Below are 25535 nucleotides of genomic sequence, written 5' to 3'. Positions count from 1 at the left end.
TTAAGACATATATTCTTTAGATATGTAATTATACCTCATGGCGAAATGAGAAGTGGGAAAGGACTTGGAGCTTCAGAGGGTTTAGGGAGAGAGAGAGAAGAGTAAAGGGGCAGAAGGAGAGAGAGTGCTCTTTCATATTGAAGGCTCATAGAGGGAACTCTCATTGAGGAAGTGATATTTAAGTTGACCTTCAAACCACATGGAATTGAGGCTGGGAAAATAAGGCACAAAGAGACAGTGGTTAGATAAAGTGATAGTTAATTTTATGTGTCAATTTGACTAGGCCATAGGGCACATAGATATTTACTCAAACTTTATTCTTTGTGGGCTGAGGTATATTTGGAGGGGAGTGTTTCTGGATGAGATTAATGCTTGAACTCATAAACTGAATAAGGTTCTGTCTCTCATGTGAATGTGCCTCATACAACTAACTGAAGACTTCAGTAGAACAAACAGAACTCCTCAGCCTGATTGCTGGAGCTGGGACATCGGTCTTTTCTGGCCTCTGTACTTGGACTAAAACATTGGTTGTTCTTGGGTCTTGGATTTATGAAGACTGGGATAGGAAAAAGAAATCTACTCTTTTAAGATGCTATCCTCCATTATTCTTTAGAATGAGTAGAAATCAGCTTTTGAGAGCGATAGGTTTACAGCACCATGGCATTTGGTTGCTCTGGTAAATTGGCAACAATTGTCCATAATCTGTGATAAATAGTAAATGCTAGTTTATAGTGGAAGGAAGGCAGACATCAAGAGAAGATCCATAAAATGAGCGACAAAATTAGGGGGTACCAAGGTCCTGGGTCTTTCACAAGACTGTGGATAAAGTGGCAGTTACCAAGAAGGCCTGTCCAGTACTCCCATCGTAAGAACCACAGCAGCTGACAAACTTCCAGGGGCATGGAATCCTAGTCTTTCTGTCAGAAGAAGGGCCAGCTATGTGTGCCTTGAACTCAGGCTCATTGCCACACTTAAGGAGAAAAAGACACATTTCGATGAAAGCCTCTGTTTATTCTCATCATCAAGATGTAAAGAAAAGAGCTGCACCTCAACCCATGACCAGCACGCTCCCGGACCTCTGGAAGGGCTGCGCTGCGACCCATGATTGGCACCCGCCCGGACCTCCATAAAAGCTGCGCCCGCCTGGACCCCAGTAAGAGCTGCGCAGAAACCTGCTGCCCCACCCGGCGGGCCTCTCCACACCCTGACCAGGAACTCTGGGAGCTGCACAACCCTGCGTTCTCCCTCCTGTACCCTCCCTGCCTCCACATCATCCTCATCTGGCCAGGGACTCTGGTAGCTGCAAGCCCTCCGGAGCCCTCCCAGCCTCTGAGCAGAGCCCTTCTCCTGGCCAGAGACTGCTGGAGACTTGGGTCCTCTGTGCCAAAGTCACTGGGTGCCAGGCACTCTCAGAACTGTGTGCACCACGCCCCCGCCCTATTGCTGGATCTGGGGGTATCACACTGTGGGGCTGCTCCCACAACCAGAACTCCCTGGTTGGGGCAGACCCAGAAGAGCTACACAGGGTCACTCCCTACAAAGATCCAGCAACAACAGAGTGATCCCCCAGGGTCTGATGTTGGAGAGACACCACCCCAAGTCTGAGGATGGCCAGAGGCAATGGTGAAAAACAGTCATGAGATGAAATCAAAGGAAAAACTCTGACAAAAGGAATTATCAGAGTAGATCAACTCCCCCAAGGATCAATGGGGCAGACACAGCACAAAGTCCCATGCAGAATAGCTGAGATGTCAGAAATCGAATTCAGAATCTAGATAGCAAATAAGATCGAATTAGAATTCCAAGCAGTAACCCAAAAGATATCTCAAGAATTCAATGAATTCAAAGACCAAATGACCAAAGATTTTGACATATTGAGACAAGAAGTTGCAGCCCTCAAAGATCTGAGAAACACAGTAGAATCCCTCCGTAACAGAATGGAGCAAGCAGAAGAAAAGATTTCTGACATTGAAGACAAAGCTTTTGAATGCTCCCAAACTCTCAGAGAGGAAGAGAAATGGAGGGCAAAAACAGATCACTCTCTCAAAGAGCTCTGGGATAATTTGAAGAAAACCGATATTCGTCTTATAGGGATCCCCGAAAGCGATGAAGTGGCTTCACAAGGCACAGAGTCTCTTCTCCATGAGATTATGAAAGAGAACTTTCCAGACATGCCAAGAGATTCTGAATTTCAGATAGCTGACAGTTTCAGAAATCCAGCATGACTCAACCCAAATAAGACATCCCCCAGACACATCATAATTAATTTCATTAAAGTTAATATGAAGGATAAAATTCTGAAAGCATCCAGACAAAAGAAAACCATTACCTACAAGGGGAAGAATATTGGAATAACTGCAGATCTCTTCTGAAACCTTTCAAGCTAGAAGAGGATGGTCATCGACTTTTAATCTCCTAAACCAAAATAACTTTCAACCCAGGATCCTGTACCCAGCTAAACAGAGTTTCATTTATGATGGGGAAATTAAATACTTTAATGACATTCACATGTTGAAGAAATTTGCCATAACTAAATCAGCTATCCAGGATATTCTCAGACCTATCCTCCATAAAGACTAGTGTAATCCTCCACCACAAAAGTAAACCCACCCATAAAATTTTGATCAAATTCCAACTTCCACAGTCGCAAAAGGATTAAAAATGTCCACTGGACTCTCAAAAGGCTTATCAATATTCTCAATTAATGTGAACGGTTTAAATTGTCTTCTAAAGAGGCACAGGTTGGCTGACTGGATACAAAAACTCAAGCTGGTTATCTGCTGCATACAAGAATCGCATCTTACATTAAAAGACAAATATAGACTCAAGGTGAAGGGATGGTCATCTATACTCCAGGCAAATGGAAAGCAGAAAGAAGCAGGCATTGCAATCCTATTCGCAGATGCAATGGGCTTTAAACCAACCAAAATAAGGAAGGATACGGATGGACACTTCATATTTGTTAAAGGTAATACTCAATATGATGAGATTTCAATTATTAATATTTATGCACCCAACCAGAACGCACCTCAATTTATAAGAGAAACTCTAACAGACATGAGCAACTTGATTTCCTCCAGTTCCATAGTAGTTGGAGATTTTAACACCCCTTTAGCAGTGCTGGGTAGGTCCTCCAAAAACAAGCTAAGCAAAGAAATCTTATATTTAAACTCTGGACCTAACAGACATCTACAGAACATTTCATCCCAACAAAACTGAATACACATCCTTCTCATCAGCCCACGGAACATACTCCAAAATTGACCACATCCTAGGCCACAAATTTAACTTCAGCAAATTTAAAAAAATAGAAATTATTTCTTGCATCTTCTCAGACTATCATGGAATAAAAGTTGAACTCAATAACAACAGGAATCTCCATAACCATACAAGAATATGGAAACTAAACAACCTTATGCTGAAGGATAGATGGGTTATAGATGAGATTAAGAAGGAAATCACCAAATTTTTGGAACAAAACAATCAAGACACGAATTACCAGAACCTCTGGGATACTGCAAAGGCAGTCCTAAGAGGGAAATTTATAGCACTGCAAGCCTTCCTCAAGAAAACGGAAAGAGAGGAAGTTAATAACTTAATGGGACATCTCAAGCAACTGGAGAAGGAAGAAAATTCCAACCCCATACCCAGCAGAAGAAAAGAAATAACCAAAATCAGAGCAGAATTAAATGAAATTGAAAACAAAAGAATTATACAACAGAAAAATAAATCAGAAAGTTGGTTTTTTGAAAAAGTCAATAAAAAAGATAAACCTTTGGCCAACCTAACCAGGAAAAAAAAGAGTAAAATCTCTAATTTCATCAATCAGAAATGTTAATGATGAAATAACAACAGACCCCTCAGAAATTCAAAAAATCCTTAACAAATATTACAAGAAACTTTACTCTCAGAAATATGAAAATCTGAAAGAAATCGACCAATACCTGGAAGTACGCCACCTACCAAGTCTTATCCAGAACGAAGTGGAAATGTTGAACAGGTCTATATCAAGTTCTGAAATAGCATCAACTATACAAAATCTCACTAAAAAGAAAAGCCCAGGATCAGATGGCTTTACATCAGAATTCTACCAAACCTTTAAAGAAGAACTAGTACCTACATTACTAAACCTCTTCCAAAATATAGAAAAAGAAGGAATATTACCCAACACATTCTATGAAGCAAACATCACCTTGATCCCTAAACCAGGAAAAGACCCAAAAAGAAAAGAAAATTATAGACCAATATCACTAATGAATATTGATGCAAAAATACTCAATAAGATCCTAACAAACAGAATCTAACAACACATCAAAAAAGTATACACCATGACCAAGTGGGATTTATCCCAGGGTCTCAAGGCTCGTTCAATATATGTAAATCTATAAATGTAATTCAGCACATAAACAAACTAAAAAATAAAGACCATATGATTTTCTCAATTGATGCAGAAAAAGCTTTTGATAGTATCCAGCATCCCTTCATGATCAGAACATTTAAGAAAATTGGTATAGAAGGGATATTTCTTAAACTGATAGAGGCCATCTACAGCAAACCCATAGCCCATATCATATTGAATGGAGTTAAATTGAAATCATTTCCATTAGATCAGGAACCAGGCAAGGTTGCCCATTGTCTCCATTGCTCTTTAACATTGTAATGGAAATTTTAGCCATTGCAATTAGGGAAGAAAAGGCAATCAAGGGTATCCACAGAGGGTCAGAAGAGATCAAACTTTCCCTCTTTGCAGATGACATGATCGTATATCTGGAAAACACTAGGGACTCTACTACGAAACTTTTAGAAGTGATCAAGGAATACAGCAATGTCTCAGGCTACAAAATCAACACCCATAAATCTGTAGCCTTTATATATACCAACAATAGCCAAGCTGAAAAAACAGTCAAGGACTCTATTCCTTTCACTGTAGTGCCAAAGAAGATGAAATATTTGGGAGTTTATCCTACAAAGGATGTGAAAGATCTCTATAAACAGAACTATGAAACTTTAAGAAAAGAAATAGATGAAGATGGGAAAACATACCATGCTCATGGCTGGGAAGAATCAACATTGTTAAAATGTCTATACTACCCAAAGCAATATATAATTTTAATGCAATTCCTATTAAAGTTCCATTGTCATATTTTAAAGATCTTGAAAAAATAATACTTTGTTTCATATGGAATCAGAAAAAACCTCAAATAGCTAAAACATTATTCAGAAATAAAAACAAAGCAGGAGGAATCACGCTACCAGACCTGAGACTGTACTATAAATCGATAGTGATCAAAACAGCATGGTACTGGCACAAAAACAGAGAAGTAGATGTCTGGAACAGAATAGAGAACCAAGAGATGAATCCAGCTACTTACCGTTATTTGATCTTTGACAAGCCAATTAAAAACATTCAGTGGGGAAAAGATTCCCTATTTAATAAATGGTGCTGGGTGAACTGGCTGGCGATCTGTAAAAGATTGTAACTGGACCCACACCTTTCACCATTAACTAAGATAGACTGGATAAAAGATTTAAACTTAAGACATGAAACTATAAAAATACTTGAAGAAAGTGCAGGGAAATCTCTTGAAGGAATCGGCCTTGGTGAATATTTTATGAGGAGGACTCCCCAGGCAATTGAAGCAGTATCATAAATACATTACTGGGACCTGATCAAACTAAAAAGCTTCTGCACTGCCAAGAACATAGTAAGTAAAGCAGGCAGACAGCCCTCAGAATGGGAGAAAATATTTGCAGGTTATATCTCTGGTAAAGATTTAATAACCAGAATCCACAGAGAACTCAAACGTATTAGCAAGAAAAGAAGAAGTGATCCCATCTCAGGGTGGGCAAAGGACTTGAAGAGAAACTTCTCTAAAGAAGACAGACCCATGATCTACAAACACATGAAAAAAAGCTCATCATCCTTAATCATTAGAGAACTGCAAATCAAAACAGGCATGCCGGGCCTGGGTGAGGGGCTGAGGACACCATATGAGTAGCCCCTTTATCAAATTCCCTGGGGTTTGGACCCTGAAAAATTTTCACCAAAAGAATTATTATAACAATTCAAAGCCTGTCTTGAACAAGATGAAGAAGGTTTATAGGAAAGGTCTGAACCTCTGTGTTCCTTTTCAAATACAGGAAGATAGACTATGGCAGTATCATTACTCACCCGAGGAAAATGCTCCTCTTAATTCTCTTGGCTTGCTGCAGCCTCTGTGGGCCAAGGCTTGGTGGTATGCAAGCATAAGCTACAGTCTGTCTCTTGCCCTTTATATCAAGTACATAAGGTAGATGGAGTTCAGTTTCTGTGACTCCATGAGGCCTACTGTGCTCACCTCATATTAAACAGCACCCTGTGTAAAAAATTACCTACATCCCTAATTCTCCATATTGTACTCTCCATTTCCTCCCCCCCATTGATTTATTACATTATTCTACTATATATTTTTATTGTTTATTTTATTTAATGTTTATTGTCTATTCCCTCCCTTCTCCAACTAGAATGTAAACTCATGGGTACAGCAACCTTTTTGTTTAGTGAAGCATCCTAAACACGTAGTATATAAGTAGTTAGGTATCAATAAATGAGTGAATATTTTTGATTAAAATCAAACTTTGTGTAAGTCTAATTAGAAAGCAATCTACGTAGCTGGTTTGGAAACTAGAAATATATCCTCTGAAAGATTTTAGGAGGCCAAGCAGGGGGACTTCTTGAGCTCAGGAATTCAAGACCAGCCTGAGCAAGAGCAAGACTCTGTATCTACTAAAAAATAGGAAAACTGAGGCAAGAGGCTCACTTGAGCCTAAGAGTTTGAGGTTGTTGTGAACTAGATCACAATGTGACACCCTACCCTGGGCGACAGAGCAAGACTCTGTCTCAAAAAAAATTTTTTTTTTCTTTTCTCAACATTTGAAATAAGTAGGTATAATATAAAAACTGTCCATGCCTTACCTTGAAAACCATTTTTAAAATCAGCTCCACTTGGTAAGAGTTCTGGGGTGTATTCACCGTAGCCACCTACATAAAATTGACTGAAGACATTCAGACCGACCAGGCTTCCTGGGGCAGTGATGGATGTATTTTTATGATCATCGACCTTCAAAAGGAAAAAAATTCAAAGCCTATTTAAAAAGAATTAATTCCCTGGGGAAAACTGTTAGATACTCTTTTGTTATTTCCCATTAAACTTGGCATGAAAAATTTACAAAGACCTGAATTTTGAAGGAGTAAAAAACACAATACCACTCAATTCTCTGCTTCTCTGCTGGTGTCTGTTACCACGGATATATTAATGCAGCAGTTACGGTTTCACATTTCAATGAAAATCACAGTTCTTCAAAAATTAGGAGCTGGCATCCTGCTGCTCCTCTTCCCTCTAGCCTTGTCCCCTCTCCTGTCCATTCTCAATACAATCACAGAGTCAACCAAAAATAGAAACCAACTATGACACCCAGCCTTCCTTTCTTAAGTAGTTCTCCATGACACTTTGGATGAAAATCTAAACTTTTAAGCATGATATCTAAGTCCTTTGATAATATAGATCTTGTCTACCGCTAACAACATTCCTTGCTCCTTCATCCTCCCACCTGAAACCTACACCAAACTACTTGCTCATACTGACCACTGTTCTTCTTCCTAACTCATATTTAAAGTTATGCTCAAGCATCACCTTTTCTGGGAATCATCTCTTGAACCTTCTCTCCCACCTTTATCTCTGTTAGGAATTCCTCTTACTTATTCTCACACCATTAATTGTAATCCTCTTTCTATTCCCCTATGTGGGGCGATAGTCTGTAAACTTCATGGACAGAGGCATCGTGGCTTATTTGCCTCTGTACCTTCTCACGGACCCAACAATGTACTGGTGCCCAGTAAGTCTGTGGGACGAGGAAGGAATGATTCTTTACCTTCAGCCAGCCCATTTGGAAGAACCTCCCTAGACGGACAGTGTGGATTCCAAGGCTCAGATCGAGGGGCTCACTCCTGACGCTTGCTGTACCAGATCCCAGGTTGTAACTATAAACCACACTGCCGTGGAGCAGGCCCACTGCCAGGAAGTCATCGCCGGTCAGCCCTGGAAGGAGGAGATGCACCGAGAAGGCTGAGAGGAATTTGGGAGTCTGGTCAGCTTCTTTTCATTGTCTGGTTCTGCCTTGTCAGTAGGGTAAGTTATAATAGCCATTTAGCTTTTTGTTGGCTCTCGGGTATATGTGCAACTGGCTATTACTATTCACACATTCCCAGAAGCTGAGTACTAAGAGTTTATTTTTTTGATGCTATGAAGGTTCTGGTCAACCCAGAGAATACTCAATGATCAACTAAAAAGTTGTATGGTAATAAAAATCTTCTTTTATATGAGGGAAATTTAGCATGCATGTTACAGTAAGGAGAACTTTACAATGGAACAGAAGTGCTCTGGTAGTTAATGATATTCGGAAGGCCAGCATCAGCTTTGAGGGTCTCTCTGTGATTTGAGAACAGTGTAAAGAACAATTTCAGCCTTGCTTAATTATTGCTCAGAGTATGTCATCATTATTCTAATTGCAAAAGCTCTAACCCTGCCCCACGACCAGTTAAAGGCGAGGTGTTTGTCTTTCCTCTTCTCGCTCTTCCTCCATTATTTCAGGACTATCCATGTAACACAGTGAGTTGAGGACCCAAAGCACTCAGGAAACACCTAATACAGACCCATGGGAAAAGGGAATGGAGGAGACCCAGCATTAGTCACCAGGGGAAGGCCCGGCAGTCGGCAGCACCCTAGCCCCACACGACGAGTCATCGTGTTGCTCTTCTTTTTTCTGCTGCTCTCCCTGCTCTGGACCTTCCCTCGGCGTTAACCCTGGTAGTGAATGATGGAGTAGATAAGAGAAAGACAAGCCGTTGACTAGCAGAGCCAGTGCCTAGAAGGTGAAAGTGTTTGAGGGAATTGGAATTGCTCTGGGGTTATGCTTCCCAGATGTGGAAGTCCGTTACAATTATTCACTCGTGAAGTGTGTCAAAAACAGATTCTAGAATCTACCTTACATCACCTGCCTGAGGGTGTGTGAAGCTAGATCCAGGAAATTTTTCTTTGAGATGGGGTCTTACTATGTTGCTCAGGTTGGTCTTGAATTCTCCTGCCTCAGCCTTCTGAGTCACTGGGATTAAAGGTGTGAGCTGCCACACCTGGCTTGCAGGAATTTCTTTTTTTTTAAAACAAGTTACCTGACTGTTTCCTAATGAGGACTGACTGTTCTTAGGAACTCCAGGGAGCCAGGGCATGCACCCTGTGTTGTTGTATGGGGCTTTGAGTTCATACTTGCTGTAATGCTCTGCTGTCACTGTCTCGAAATTCCTAATACTTTAAACTGTGTTTTGAAAGTGCAGTCTGTGAGACCACAAACATGAGAAAGAACGGAGGAGAGACATCAATAGGATGTGCATGTTTGCTGTTCTTGCTGTCCAGTTCACATGTGAGGTTTGTGATGTCCCATTAGCACTAAGTTCCCGCAATGCTGGGAGTTCAATGACACTTAAAATAATGCAAGGTAAATGTATTACGTCCAACACTAAGTGGGGGCACTGGAATCCTAAGAGGCCATGCTTTCCATACGACCCAGAACGTTCTTCAGATGCAGAAAGAAGTCAGTGGTGGGCTAAGAATCATGACCCATGCAGGAAACCTATCATTTCTTTCTCGTTCTTGTTTCTCCTTGCTATTAGCTAATTAGTTACACGGGAAGTGATGACAGAGAAGCGGAGACAAAGATAAAGACACTTGTGGTTCCTCTCAGTCCTTCCTCACTCATCATAAACCAACGGGAGACAGAGGGTCTCCACAGAACATCAATGCTTTATTTCAAGAAGTGAAACACAGTTTGCTTAAATCTGTGCACCGTCTCCACTGTTCCAGTAAGAAAGACGTCCATATGCATGTGTGAGCTTTGAAATAGCACCTGGGTAAGTCTGGTGATGCTGCATATAAGTTAAATACTTTTCTGTTTGCACTTTGAACAGGCCTCGCATGATATAAAAATGAAAGGCAAAGTCCACACGACTCACTTAATATTTTAATTATTTTAAATGTAGAGTGACATAAACAGCAAATAAAGGACACCATAAAAATTTGAAAGACCACTGAAGAAATAAAAATGCTTTATATTTTAGTACTTTTTCATGGCATGTTTTCCCTACTTTTTGAACAATGGAGATTATCCTCGCAATGAGCCTCACAAGTTATGTCACTACCCCTCCCTTTGGGGCCCTCGGAGAGCAAAGTAAGAGGGAGGAGCATGGAAACAAGGTGACCTGGGCATCTGAGGCTGCCAGGAGCCTGGGAAGGTGGATGAGACACTGAGGCCTGTCAGGGAGGAAACTGAATATCTCAGGGGGTGTGGAGTGAGGCCAGGGCACGAGAAGACCCCGAAAAAGTCAGATGGCCTCTGGGTGCAGAGTGGGCACCTGAAGGCAGCCTGATCCCAGAGCCTGCGTGCCGAGCCGCTGTGCCAGCAGCAGAGAAGGACAAGCACGTTTCTAACCTTGGCTGTGTCCTCCTCTGCCACCTTCAGCACTGCCTCACGGATGCTTCTCTCTGAGGAATATGGAAAAGGCTGATATCTCAAAGGATTCAGGGGGATTTAAGGAGCAAGCATCAGCGTGTAGTAGGCGTTCATCAACGCATGTTTCTTTCCCCTCCCTGTGACCAGGGCCTGACTTTAATTTTCTTTATCTCGTTTTCTTCTCCTTCATTAATACAAAGTCCGGAAAGCAAGTGTTCCTAGCTTCTATTTTGGAGCACACATCTGCTCTCAGTTAACCCTTGGGCTGGGAACCAGCAGCATAGTATTTTTTTTTTTTTTTTTTGCAGTTTTTGGCCGGGGCTGGGTTTGAACCCACCACCTCCGGCATATGGGGCCAGTGCCCTACTCCTTTGAGCCACAGGCACTGCCCAGCATAGTATTTTTTTTGATTGCCTCAGGACATTACTCTTATCAACTAAAAATTTTTTAAGGTCAACCATAGAAGTGAAATGAAATGACTTGAAGGTGTAGTCTGCTAGCCCCCACTTGTTAATATATGTTGTTTGCTGCTCTCTTGACATTTCTCATAATGGGTATTTCCTGGCTTAACAGCACATAATAAGATGAGCAATGGCATAGTCAAACAATCACCAGTAGTATCGAATTTAATAAGTTCACTCTCAAATTCAGTGTTCTAATAGGACGTTATTCTATGAGTGACTTGGAGAAATACATTGACAATTTGTATTTTTACATTTACCAATTCACAAAGCAACAGGTGGTATTTCACATTTTTGTTATATAGAGAGGTTTAGCAATTGACATGGTAAGAGATTTTTTTTTTTTTTTATAAAAAGAATCGGAAGTAAGCTTATTTGGTATGCAGAACACAAACCCACAGTGGATTTTAATGAAACCAGGCTTAGGAAGATTTTCAGACAAGGCAAGGGATACTTGTTGGATATTACTTCAGAGCTGGTGCTAAGAAAGAAGGATTTAGAGATTATGTTGTGCAAATGGTAAAAAGGGGAGGGAAGACACAACGGCCAATGACTCTACACGAATAGTAGTTGGGAAGGGGGAAATGCAGGGGAGGGAGGGGGGAGGTGGGTAGAGGGAAGGGGATTGGTGGGATTACAGCAGCGGTGCATCTTACAAGGGTATAATGTGAAACTTGGTAAACGGTCTGTAAAGCTAGTGAATGATGCCCCATGATCATATCAATGTACACAGCTAAGATTTAATAATAATAAAAAAAAAAGAATAGTAGTTGGGAGGAACAAGACCTAGAAATCGAATAGAAATCCTTCTAGAATGCACAGCAAAACAGACTTGGTCTCTCTTTGGCTAGAAGGAAAAGTCATAACTCTGCACACACGGTTAAGCAGAGAGCTTTGAAGTGGGTGTGTTGTACTGAGCCATGCTTAGCATTATGGCAACTTATGATTTAGAGAAAATCTCACAGGGGAAGAAAATGAGGTGCTGTGGTCAGAAAATACCCAGTCTCATAATGGACCAAGAAGTGATTTTATTTATTTATTTATTTCTTGAGACAGAGTCTCAGTATGTCACCCTGGGTAGAGTGTCGTGGCATCACAGCTCACAGCAACCTCAATTTCTTGGGCTTAAGCGATTCTCTTCCCTCAGCCTCCCAAGTAGCTGGGACTACAGGCGCCTGCCACAACACTTGGCTATTTTTTGGTTGTAATTCTTACTGTTGTTTGGCAGGCTTGGGCTGGATTCAAACCCACCAGTTCCCATGAATGTGGCTGGCACCCTAGCCACTGAGGTACAGGTGCCAAGCCGGGAAGTGATTTATTAGTGGAAGCAATTCACTTAGTCCAGGTGAAGACAGGGATTGTGACATTGTTAGAGATAGGAATGATGATACAAAAAATGGAAACAAGGTGAAAGATGCTGCCACTGATATTCTAGAAAAAAGAAGAAAGAGGTTCAGAGTTGGTAGGCCATTCTACGCTGTTGCAGAGGGGGCTTAAAAGTGTAGGGGGTGGTAATATCAGATTCTCAGTATATGTTACCTTGGGAAGAAACACGAAACAAAATGTTTGTGTTACAGGCATATAATTAGAACTAAGGTTTTGGTATTTGTTCCCTATGTTCCCTAAATTAGTTAAAGTATTTACAGGATTTTTTTTGTTTGTGGTTTGATTTTAAACTCACAGATTTTACTATTTATATTAGTAGTTCTCTAACCAGGCTCAAATTTATTGACTAAGTCTCTGATTTAATTTGTACACATAAATGAGAAGGAGGAAATCTATTATATACGAAGGAGAAAAGGAATCAAACCTTTTAGCAAGTAAGCCCAGGAGAAATTGTGCATATTAGCCTGACCTGAAGAGAGAAAATTGTCAGAACTGAGCTTCAGGGTCCTGCCTGTCTTATGGTAAACGGTAATGGAATTCTCGTGAGAAAAAATATGTAAATGAAGCAATAGTAATTAGAGGTGATCTAATTAGTTCTACTTGAAGGAAGGCGTGGACTAGATATTTGGGGTTTGAATCATAAACCTGCTAATGAAACCCTCAAAAGAAAGCATAAAGCTAATGTATAAAGAAGTCACCCACGCCTGTGCCTTGGAGAGACTTTTAGGTATAAGTACGCTGATTCTGGTCTGTTATTATATGTTGTAAATCATGGAGCTGTACATGCATGCACACGTGGCCGGCTTGGAAGGACACCCCCGAAACACCAACTATTCTGGAAGCGGCAGAAGCTCACTCTAGGTGCCCTTGTAAGGATCCAGCATGGTCCGGAAGGCTGTTCCTTGGATTGTTCAGAAGGGGCATCCTGGTGGTCTGAAACATTGACATAGACAGCGCTATGAAATCCACATGGATTTGTGCACCATCCATTTAATCCAAAGGTTAAATATAGTGATTTTTAACATGAGAGAAAGATGGAAATTTTCATTCAGCTGATCCAATCGTTTAATCCAACAGATTAAAATTTCTAAAGTATTTTATTTAAAAAAGATTTAATAGTAAAGGAAGGAAGAATAGATGTGATTTATTATTTCTTCAAATTATTCTTCCATATGATAAAATATTATCCTGTATTAAATCTAATTTATTCCTCTAAATATGAAGATGTACTTTGCAGAGTTAAGCAAAGTCCCCAGTAGTACAAGGACATGAGTGTTTAACCTCAGTCTCATTTATTCCTCTAAATATGAAAATGGACTTTGCAGAGTTAAGCACCATCCTGAGTGGTACAAGGACATCAGTGTTTAATTGTGGTCTCTTTGCTAATTTAACCTCACTTCCTTTTAACTCTCTCTCTTTTTTTTTTTTTATTTATTTTTATTAAACCATAGCTGTGTACATTAGTATGATCGTGGGGCACCATACACTTGGTTCATAGATCGTTTGACACATTTTCATCACATTAGTTAACATAGCTTTTGTAGCATTTTCTTAGTTATTTTGCTAAGACCTTTACATTCCACATTTACTAGGATTCACATATACCCTTGTAAGATGCACTGCAGGTGTAATCCCATTAATCCTCCTCCTTCCCCCTCCCTCCCCTCCCTTTCCCCTTTCTCCCTATTCTTAGGTTATAACGGGGATATAGCTTTCATGTGAAGGTCCTACATTAGTTTCATAATAAGGGTGAGTACATTGGGTACTTTTTCTTCTATTCTTGAGACACTTTACTAAGAAGAATATGTTCCAGCTCCATCCATGTAAACATGAAAGAGGTAAAGTCTCCATCTTTCTTTAAGGCTGCATAGTATTATGCAGCCTTAACTCTCTCTTTTGAAAAAATGGTGATGATGATACCTCGTGGGATTGTCTCTAGCAATAACTCAAAGTGTTTTAAAAGCTCTTTCCAAATGGATTCAGAAATTCTAAATGACAAGTGGATTTTTCTTCTCCCTTCTTCCTTTTCTGACGTTAGTGAAAGAGCAGATGAAAAAGGAGCCATAAAGATGACGCTGTAGCTCCCCCACTGAAGGAACGTTGCTTAAGGAATGGCTCCTGAATACTGGTGGGGACTCTCATCTCAAAGAACCATTCCTTTTGTGCAGATACTTTGTGGCCATGTTTGATCATAGTTCTAATTCTTTTAAGGCTTTTTGATTTCTGAAAGAAGGAAACTGCCTTTGTCTTAGAAGTCTGTTTCTTGCAGGGAGGGTGATTGGTGGGATTACACCTGCGGTGCATCTTACAAGGGTATATGTGAAACTTAGTAAATGTAGAATGTAAATGTCTTAACACAATAACTAAGAAAATGCCAGGAAGGCTATGTTAACCAGTGTGATGAAAATGTGTCAAATGGTCTATAAAACCAGTGTATGGTGCCCCATGATTGCATTAATGTACACAGCTATGATTTAATAAAAAAAAAAAAGTCTGTTTCTTTTATCTTTTCTTTCTTTCTTTCTTTTTTTTTTTTTGAGACAAAATCTCACTATGTTGCCCTCAGTAGAGTGCTGGGGTGTCCCAGTTCACAGCAACCTCAAACTCTTGGGCGTCCCAGCTCACAGTAACCTCAAACTCTTGGGCTTATGCAACTCTCTTGCCTCAGCCTCTCAAGTAGCTGGGACTATAGGTGCATGCCACAATGCCCAGCTATTTTTTCTTGTTGTTGTTGCAGTTGTCATTGTTGTTTAACTGGCCCAGGCTGAGTTTGAACCTGCCAGACTTGGTGTATGTGGCCAGCACCCTCCCCACTGAGCGATGGGTGCCACTTTAGAAGTCTTGATAACACAGTGCAGTGACGCTGACACAGAGACATACAGAGGCGCCTAACTGGGCTCTAGTTGGCTGTGAGAGGGAATATTCACTCTTTAGGAAGAAAGCTACATTAGATATGAATGGAAAGTTAGATAAGTACATAAAATTTTAGGAAAATAATAGAAGTTGCTTATGGACTTAGAATCAAAACTAAGGTAATACAAAGGAGAAAATACATCTAGGTTGATATATAAGAAACAAGACCCCAAAGAATGGAAATCTAACTGAGCACAACAATACGTAGTAAATGATTTAGGATTCTAGACCCTTGGGGCATTTTGTCAAATATTCACTGACAGTCTCTACGTTACAGACTAAAATTAAGATAGCTAGTGATTTTAGATTAACTTTTAAGGACCTTACAGACTCTGTTTATCTTAAAATCTGTGCAACTTCTGTTCATAGTGGCCAACTTTTAGGTTTCTGTTGATATGACTATTATACTATGGTTACTCCAGGTTTTTAAGAGCATCAGAACCAGGCACAGCCATGACCATGATGTTCCTTCATTAGTAATTGTGCACAATGATACTACATAGTGTCAACCTTGTGAGATTACATTATTAAAATGTAGGCAATGTAAATTGGCTACAGTTGCAGCCAGATCAAGATGGTACCCTGATTTGTACAAGTGCTACTGAGTAGTGTGTGGGGGGATTGATACCAACAAATCCTGCCCTGTGCTCAGAGCACACGAGAATGTGATCAGATTCATTTCCTGGGGTTACATATGGCTCATCGTTTTATATCTCTTGAGAAAAGGAGCTGAGACTAGAAAAAATGGCCAGTCTAGATTTCTCTTCTTGTCAGAGATGAGAACTTGGGAACCAGGGATGGGAGGCACAATTTGTGGATAAACTTGAATTTCCACAGGTGGAACCACATGTATTTACTGGAAGTTTTAAACAAACATGGAAAGTGTGGGCTTGTAGTTGATCGATTTGCACGAGGTTCCTATTTTTTTTTTTTGTCCTCTGGATGTTCCCTATGAGACCAAAGTTATCACCTTTGAACTATGCTTAAATGTATATTTCCTCTCCCTATGAGTTTGAAAAAGGATGGGGGTGCAATATTCTACACATCTTTGTTATTTCTCAACATGCTTTAGCACTGATGCAATGTGACAATTTCTTTTTTATCATTATTAAATCGTAGCTGTATACATGAATGCGATCATGGGGCACCATACACTGGTTTTTATAGACCGTTTGACACAGTTTCATCACACTGGTTAACATAGCCTTCCTGGCATTTTCTTAGTTATTGTATTAAAACATTTACATTCTACATTTACTAAGTTTCACATGTACCCTTGTAAGATGTACTGCACAATGTGACAATTTCTATGTGTTTCTCCATAAGTTTTAAGTTAATATCCTAAAACTTAAATAATTTAGCAATGGACCACTTTAACATTACAGCACAGGATATTTAATTCCATGACAACGAAGACTTGGGAGTTGGAGGTTGTCAGGAAGAAAATTCTCATGATTTCTAGTCATCCTGATGTGATTACAGAAGAAAATAATGAGCTTTTTCTGTTATAAAAAATTGAATATGGGCACACAGTGTCAGTTTTGTTTATAAAATTCCTCCATGGAATTAAAAGATGTGTTCTATTAAGGAATTGCCCCGAGCCAGCTCACTCATTCCTCAGGCGTCTTCACCGTGCCTGATCTGCACCAGGGCTCTCTAAGAACAGGCTGAGCTGATTGCTTTGTGACACTTCCTCCTTCATTTTTCTTCTTCTGTACTGTAGATGACATTCATTTCATTTTTTTTAAACACAGAAAAACATCAAGCTATATTTATGTACTTTTATTTCTGTTACAGTTAATAACTAAGGGCTTGAAACAAATAAGAAATTACTTGTCATGAGATATGAGATAACCTTTTATAATTACCACAGCATTGAAGACCCAGCTGTTGGTGACTGATGGAAAATCATGCACATAAAGGCACTTAGGTGCTAGATCAAACTTTCAGAAAGTCATACTTTTTTTTCTGAAAAAAATTATCACTATGTTATACCTTTTTAACCCTGGCTACATTTGAGACTTTAACTTCCATTTTAATGCTGTGAACAGTGATGTGTGTCTTCCCCCCTCCCTTCATTTAGATTCTAACTTCTTCACTCCAGTATAGCTCAATCTATGCCTCCACAGTATTAGTAGCTACCCAGGATAGCCTCGGTCTACAGAGAGACTTTCAGGTAGTGAAAGAAATCAATAAACATGTAATTATTGATTTCTTACATAGCATCTAGCATGTGAATGATGCACTTGGATATATAAAAGAAATTGAAGGCATGCTTTATTCTCAAGGAATTTAAGATTAATCTTACTGAGGAACAAGATTAAGATGATAAAATTCCTGCTATGCTAATGTTTTTTGTTTGTTTTGAGAGGGAGGAGGCCTACTCTGTGACCCTGAGTAGGGTGCTATGGCGTCATAGTTCACAGCAACCTCAAATTCTTGAGCTCAAGCAATTCTTTTACCTCAGCCTACTGAGTAGCTGGGCCTACAGGCACCCACCACAACGCTTGGCTATTTTTCGAGTTGGGGTCTCGCTCTTGCTCAGACTGGTCTGGAACTCGTGAGGTCAAGCAATCCATCTGCCTTGGCCTCCCAGAGTGCTGGGATTACAGGCATGAACCACCACGTCTGGCCTTATTCTAAGGTATTTGATTTATGAAAAGGGTACCTCTATATGATTCAAAGTAGTATAATCACTACTTTTATTAGAGGTACTCTTTTGAGTACAAGATAGTACACAATGAGTTATCAAATTGTGGGATCCAAACCACAAGTGCTATGCAGGCTTTGTGTATGGAGAATATAAGGAGATCCAAATTTATCAGAGTATGTTGCCCACATGGGTAGATATTGGGAAATATGAGGAGACTAGAGTAGGCATTCAGGGCAAGAGGAAGCTTTGGGGGGTGGGGGTGGGGGTGGGCTACGACAGAATGAACTGGCTGTTTAAGCTATTTGGGTTGGGAATGAGCTGGGCTTGAGATGGAAATACGAGCTATAGTGCTATAATTAGTGGATTGGTCCAAATGGAAGGGAAGGGATGAAAAAACACACCGCAGGGAACATGTTCCCTGACTGTCTAGCTTGATGAGACTTCTACTTTCTGAATTCCATATTTTCTATCACATATCTATACATTCAATACTATTGAAGTTTCAGGTATTAATATATGTTAGATGTTGTGGTAAATGTCTGTGTGTGTCAGACATGGTCCTGATCATCATTTAGTATTGTTAGCTAAAAAAAAATCTCTCTTACTTTCTTTCTAATTGCCATTAAGAAAATTTTAAGTACTATGTTTTGCCTCCCCAAATCAATTGCAAATTTTATTGCATCAGGGACGATGGATTTTTGTATTCATTCTTTTAAATAGTGTGGAGTGTTTATATCCATAGTATTACTACGGATAAAAAAAAGAAAAGCAATAATTCTGGATCTCAACCAGACAAATAATTTTAATAAGGTATGATAATTTTTACCAGTGAACTACAGTGAGATTAATAAAATTGTTAAAGATTTTAAAGAAAATTAACTTTTGAGTTGAGGCTTAAAAGGTGAAAGTGTTTTGGAGGCATTGAAATGATGCCTGGTTGAGGAAGCTAGAAGAGCTTTTACTAGAACACAGAAATGGAGGATGCAGGGACAGCAATCTAGAATTTACCACATGTGCTAATATTGCTGAGTGTAAGGTTGGATGAAGGGAAAGGAGACTGTGCAAATGGGCAGGGGATGGATAAACATCTTTGTGTATCATGCAAAGGAGCTTCAGTGGTATGTGATGAAGAAAAAGCTGCCTCGGAAAGGTCTGCTTGGACTTGTATGTTAGGACAATGCCCAGTAGCAGAGTGGGGGACAGGGGCAGTGGGGCATGACAGAGCAGAGAGGTTGGAAAAGAGGCTGTTGCTGTTGCAATAATTTCTGACAGACAAGCCAAGAGTGATGAGGACAGAAAGAGACTCCCCAAATAACCAGGAGGTAAAATGGGCGATCTTCAGTGTTTGACGGGACATGGGGAGTGAAATGGAGGACAGGAACCTTATCTGTCTTGTTCATAATGGCTTTTCCAGCACCTAGTAGAAGCCCTCATGTAGATGCCCCATAAATATTTGTCAACGTGAATGAAACGCAGGTAACTCCTGGGTTTCTGGATGAAACAGAACGTTTGTGCCAGTTGCGAACAGAGGGGAGCCAGGAAGAGAAGAAATGTTTTCATCTGGATCACGGTGGGACCTATCAGTGGTTTCTAGAAGGGGCAAACATACATAGAAAGGGAGTGGAGGCAGGAAAGAAGAGGACGCAGCACTGGGCGCGTCAAAGACGACTGCAGAAGCCTGGGCGGAGGATTAGGTTAGGGGAAAATCAGAGTCCGACGGATGTTTTTAAGCTGAAATGTTTGAAAGGTTAATTATTTATTTATTTTTCTTTTCTTTCTTTTTTATTTTTTTTCAGAGACAGAGTCTCACTTTGTTGCCCTCGGTAGAGTGCTGTGGCATCACAGCTCACAGTAACCTCCAGCTCTTGGGCTTAGGCGATTCTCTTGCCTCAGCCTCCTGAGTAGCTGGGACTACAGGGGCCTGCCACCACGCCTGGCTAAAAGGATAATTTTTTCCTGAGGCTAAAATGAGAATGAAATTTGGCAAAATTAAGTGTTCACTTTGGGAGGCTCAGAAAAGAGTATCATCCATGTTGGTCCCTTATCTTTTAATATGGATGTATCAGAAATTAGAGGTTGGCTTCCCTTTCAAATTATTACATAAACTGTGTGGCTTTGTGCATCTCTTAATCTGAGGAAAATAAGGGCAGATGTGGTACAGTGATTCTCATAGCAAGCACCAATATGCAGGTCAGAGATGAATATTGCTAAACAATAACACCTAATTATACCTCTGTCAAAAAAACTGAATAGGCAAATACAAATTACATGGTTAATAATCATAGTATGTTTTAAAAGAATATATTTCTTTAATGTCTAGCTTTACGCTATATATTATAATTTGATGACTCATTTCTGTATATGATATTATGGGCAATAATTACATACCTTAGTCAATTCCTGTATGTAGTCTAATTTACCTGGCCCCTAGAGGCTTTCAGTAGTTTTTCTACAATTTGTTGTATAAAAAACACCTATAGTGCTTGATAAAATTCTATTTTTTGATTCAAGAAGGCCTGGGAATTAGTGTTTTAACAAACACCTTCTTGTGATTATAATGTATGTGTAAAGATTCCTACTTGGAGAAATTCTGTATTAAATCAACCACTATACAATGTATACGTGTATCAAAATATCACATTGTATCCTATAAATGTGTACCATTTTTATGTGTCAATTAAAAATCAAGCACTTTAGTGGCGCTTGTATTTTTTTTAGTCTGGTGTCCTCGCTCCCTCATGTGGTGGAACGTGGAATTGTATGTTTTGGATTTCTCAATCAGTGATGGGAAAATGGAACTTTACAACTTACCCACCTGCTATCTGGCCTTTATCTAACCAAGCTATAAAGCTACAAGTGCAAGTGTATAATTAGCATCACTCTTCTTTTATACAAAGCAGATGACTAGAAAAGGCTAGAAATTCAAATGCCACCTGTAAGATTTTGCAATTTGAAAATGCTGTGGCCAGGGCGGCGCCTGTGGCTCAGTCGGTAGGGTGCCTGCCCTATATACCAAGGGTGGCAGGTTCAAACCCGGCCCCAGCCAAACTGCAACCAAAAAAATAGCCGGGCGTTGTGGCGGGCACCTGTAGTCTCAGCTACTCGGGAGGCTGAGGCAAGAGAATCGCTTAAGCCCAGGAGTTGGAGGTTGCTGTGAGCTGTGTGAGGCCACGACACTCTACTGAGGGCCATAAAGTGAGACTCTGTCTCTACAAAAAAAAAAAAAAGAAAATGCTGTGGCCAAAATATTGCTTTTGTGTGTGTGTGTGTGTATGTGTTTGTGAAAAATTTTGAAGGAGTCTTTGGTAGAAGAGGACTGAAAAGTTTCTGGTGGCGGCATTTTCACGGAGCAAGTGTTTATCCCTTGTGTGGGTTCTCCCTTGGTGTATCTTTCAGGATTTAGAAAATCTGTTCTAAAGCAAGATAGACCCAGTGTCTGCAATGCTCACTTGAATAATTGATTGCCAGATTAAAAAACTTTTTTTGGTGAATGATAAGATTATAAATGATAAATATATGATTGGGATGCGTGGGGAGTAAAGGGCTAGGGGTAGTAACGCCCTTTTCCCTTCTTTCTTCCCTGGCTGGTAGCAATCATTCAAAAGATATTTATTAAAACCACCTGGGAGAGTCTCTGTGGGCGCTATGGTGAGAACTCACCATTTCTGTAAATGGAAAGAGAAATTTAGAACTTCGTAGCCAACTCCATGCCCTAAGTTCAGGGAAGGCTATTAATGCTCAGACAAAGGGGAAGGAAGTCATTGGGGGAATCCTAATAGAGGAACACAGCATTTAAACTGGGAATCCCTAAGAATAACCGGCATTTAAGAAACCTTGTGAAAATGTGTTGCCGACTTATACACCACATGGTCTTTTGTTTGTATTGTGGTTCTTTTATTCATTCTTTCAATAGTGATTACAGTCAGGCACTATGCCAAGTGTGGGTACATAAAGTTGAATAGGGCTGACTTCTCTCTTTCTATATAAAGCTCCCATTCAGAGACAGACAAGAAAGAATTATATAAAAGTAAATAAAAGAATTATAAATTGAAGTAAGGACAATAAGATAAATAAGAAGCTGAAGTAGAGAGTAACTTGGATAGAGTGAGACGAGACTTAACTTTTGTGAAGGCGGCTACAGAAGGCCTCCCTGAGAAAATACACAATTGAATCCAGGGCTGGTTTTTTTTTTTTTTTTTTTTTTGAGACAGAGCCTCAAGCTGTCACCCTGGGTAGAGTGCGGTGGTATCACAGCTCACAGCAACCTCCAACTCCTGGGCTCAAGTGATTCTCCTGCATCCACCTCCCAAGTAGTGGGACTTCAGGCACCTGCCACAATGCCCGGCTATTTTTTGGTTGCAGCTATCATTGTTGTTTGGCGGGCCCGGGCTGGATTCGAACCCGCCAGCTCAGGTGTATGTGGCTGGCGCCTTAGATGCTTGAGCCACAGGCGCCAAGCCGAATCCAGGGCTGTTTAAGTGCTTTCCACATATTAACGCTGTTGAACCTCAAAACTGCTATTATACCCATTTGACAGCTCAGAAAACTGAGGCACAGGGACATTAAGAAACTTGACATTTAATTTGTAAGTGGCAGGGGCTAAATTCAAATACATATTGCCAGGCTACAGAGGCTGCTCTCTTGATCATTTACTGTCAAGGCTGAGGAAAACCCTATAGGAGAGGAGCACAGAGATAGTGCAACTGGCCTGGTTATGTTTAAAGATGGAGACCATAGTCTGATCCTGAAGGCCCTTGAGAATATTATGGGAAGGTGATTTGGACGGCATTCTAAGTGCATAAACAGCCTTAAAGAAACTGACCTTATAGTAATGTGGAAAATGGATTACAAGCGGGAAAGTCAGTAGGGAGACCACTTACAAGGGAGGTCATGATGTTTTGACACAGAGATAGGGATTCAAACCAACTTGGGAGGTATAATGAATGGCACTTCTCATGGTTAAGTGTTCCCTTGCCTAAAAATAGGTGGCAGGTGGTGCTAGTTTGACACATTACACTTCATTTGGGGGGTAGGCTCCTTTCAGACACGTGTTAATACAGAAAATAATGTTTGGTATCAAGAATAGTCACTGAGCAACTTGAAAAACAAGAGTATGTTATTTATCCTAGCACAATAGAATCACTGATGGGTGAGAGAAAGCTTTCTGTCTAATACATTGGTTTCATAGATGAAAACACTGCACCCAGAGTTATTAATTGCTTAACTATTAGTTGCAGACTTAAAACATCTGTGCTTTTCCTTGACCTAACGCACACATAACCAGTTTCTACTTAAGAGAGATACATTGAACATGTAAGCTGGTTTCCTGCTAATTCTAGGGCATTAGCATACTTTGTTATAGGCAGAGTACGTTCTTAAGTTCTTGCTTCTTTAATTTGGAATGGTTTTCTTTAAGGGAAAAAACACCATTTTCATTTCACAACCCACTGTAAGATGCTGTTCTTTCTGAGAATGTCCCTTTTCTCCTTCCATATGGAAACAGAAGAAACAGGCAAAAAGACAAGCCTGCTTCCCATGTGGCTTGATCACCTGTCTGTGCTCAGGTTCGCCTGCAGGGATTCTTGCTCTTGATTATAAGAAGTAGTCCTGATGTGGAGCAGGGCTTTAGAAAGGGTTAGGGAACTGCTGGGCACTTTGGCCAACAAGGAACATGCTCGAGGCAAGACACAAGACAGGCTGCATCTAGGCAAATGTCTTCTTTAACCACAGTCAATTAGATTGTCCCTGAAGAATCTCTAAAGTATTCTCAAGGAGCTAGGCAAGTCCTAGAGGGTTCAATTAATCTTACCATGGCCCTTCTGTCCAGTAAAAAATATCAGGTTATTTTGCAGTGCTGAATGGTTGTTTGCCAGCCGAAACTTCAAGCGGAATTCATAATCAAAGCTGATGTCTGAGATCCGTGAATAAGCCAAGAAGGAAGTGTATCCAAAGGCATCTGTGCCACTGAACTTGGGCTGAGTAATATGAATAGCTGTGGAAAAACCCCAAACAAACAGTTAAAATAAACCCGTACTTGTACTTGTAAAAGGAGGGTTATGTTTTTCAGGTAGTCCGTTTACTATCACGTTAATTGTACTTTACTGCCCTTCGGTGTTGAGCAAAGAAGTGACTCAACAGGGAGTTTCAAAACCAGAACAAAGGAAGTGCAGTGTTTTGAGATCCTATTTATAACCCTTTTGCTCACATTTCCTTTCTACATAATGAAGGATTCACTTTAAAAGCAAAGCCCTATATTTTTAAGTTTAATTTTAGATATAGAAAAGATCACTGGCAGTCAAAGTATTTGCTCAGGTGCCTTATAAACATGATTTGGCCTGCAAACACTGAACAGAGCTTAGAGAGGAACTCACAGATTGGAACAAACTGTGCTTTTCAAATCCTGTACCTTTATATGAGCCAAAGCCACAGGTCAGGGTTAGGAAAATCAAGAAAAGGGAAGGAAATTGGTCAGTTTCCATCATATTTTTCTTTAAGTAAAAATAATTGTCTCAAAGAACCGCTCATCCTTAATTTGGTGGAAGATGTTCGTTAGATAACAAAAGCATAGGTTTGAAGGCAGGGTGAGACTTAGAAAAAAACAGACAGTGGTGAAACAGAGTTGAAGGGTGAGTGTAAACAAGATAGAGTTTAAATAAGGAGTGCTGTTAGCGATCTATTCTCTCATCCTGTCTCTAACCTTGTTTCTAATTATTTTCTTTCATTGTTTTATTTTCTTCATAAGTGGTTTGAACTGGTTTTTATTTTCCTACCCCAAAAGGAAACAGAAAAGGGAATTTTGAAACCCATTCCTGTGTCTTATGGGATGTCCCCAGATTAAAGGATGTTCCTAAAATCTGCTTTTATTAGTGGGGGCTGGCTTGCTAGAGGGAAAAAGAGCTTGCCTTGATGGCCTTGTGTTTGTTTCATTCTTCTCAAGAGACATTGGATCTCCTGGGAAGTTGTAAAACAAGAATTTTTACAAGCTGTAAGAAATATCCTCACTCTGATACCCAATGCTTAAAACAAAGGAGCTTGTTATGTCTTGTTATAATTATTTATACAGAAAACAGTTGTGCTATCTTGGGGGAAAAAATGTTGTCAGAGGCTTTTATTCTTAATTTTTTAAATATGGCTTTAAACCACACTTTTTTGGTGAAATAAGCTGAATATTTTATTTTGATATTTTATTAAAATCTTATAACTTTATTTCCTGGGATGTGTGGCATAGGCAGTATAATTTTCTCAAAATTTACCAGAATGTGAAGTAGGGATTTTGAGACATGTTGTCTCATGTTTATTTTTCAGTCTAATTAAAGAATTTATGGTTTGTGTTCCAGAGGTAATAAAATTCTTCCCATCAGGTATTTTACTTTTAATACTACTCTAGGTATTGTGGAAGGTGATTGAAGCAGGGTGATTGAAGAAAATAAAAAGTACTAAAATTGAAACAGAATAAAAATACTTTCTTTCAAGGAAAATAGAATTCGGTTACATATAATACTAAAATAGAAGGGGAATGACTTTTTAAAATAACTTTATGTTAAAATTTACAACTGAGTCCATTTAAAAGTTTTATTCTG

At 39.8% G+C, this 25535-nt stretch overlaps 1 protein-coding gene across 1 annotated transcript in view; it reads right to left on the bottom strand.

The window, feature by feature from the left end:
- EYS (eyes shut homolog) overlaps nucleotides 1-25535 on the bottom strand; it is a 1685250-nt gene that overhangs the window by 40854 nt on the left and 1618861 nt on the right. The window contains 3 exon segments of the mRNA XM_053601630.1: nucleotides 6956-7100; nucleotides 7912-8078; nucleotides 23765-23947. Coding sequence (XP_053457605.1) covers nucleotides 6956-7100; nucleotides 7912-8078; nucleotides 23765-23947 — 495 coding nt within the window.

The sequence above is a fragment of the Nycticebus coucang genome, chromosome 9 (genome assembly GCF_027406575.1).
Source record: "Nycticebus coucang isolate mNycCou1 chromosome 9, mNycCou1.pri, whole genome shotgun sequence".
Taxonomy (NCBI): Eukaryota; Metazoa; Chordata; class Mammalia; order Primates; family Lorisidae; genus Nycticebus; species Nycticebus coucang.
The sequence above is the reverse complement of the archived record's forward strand: the minus strand, read 5'-3'. Positions and strand labels throughout refer to the sequence as shown.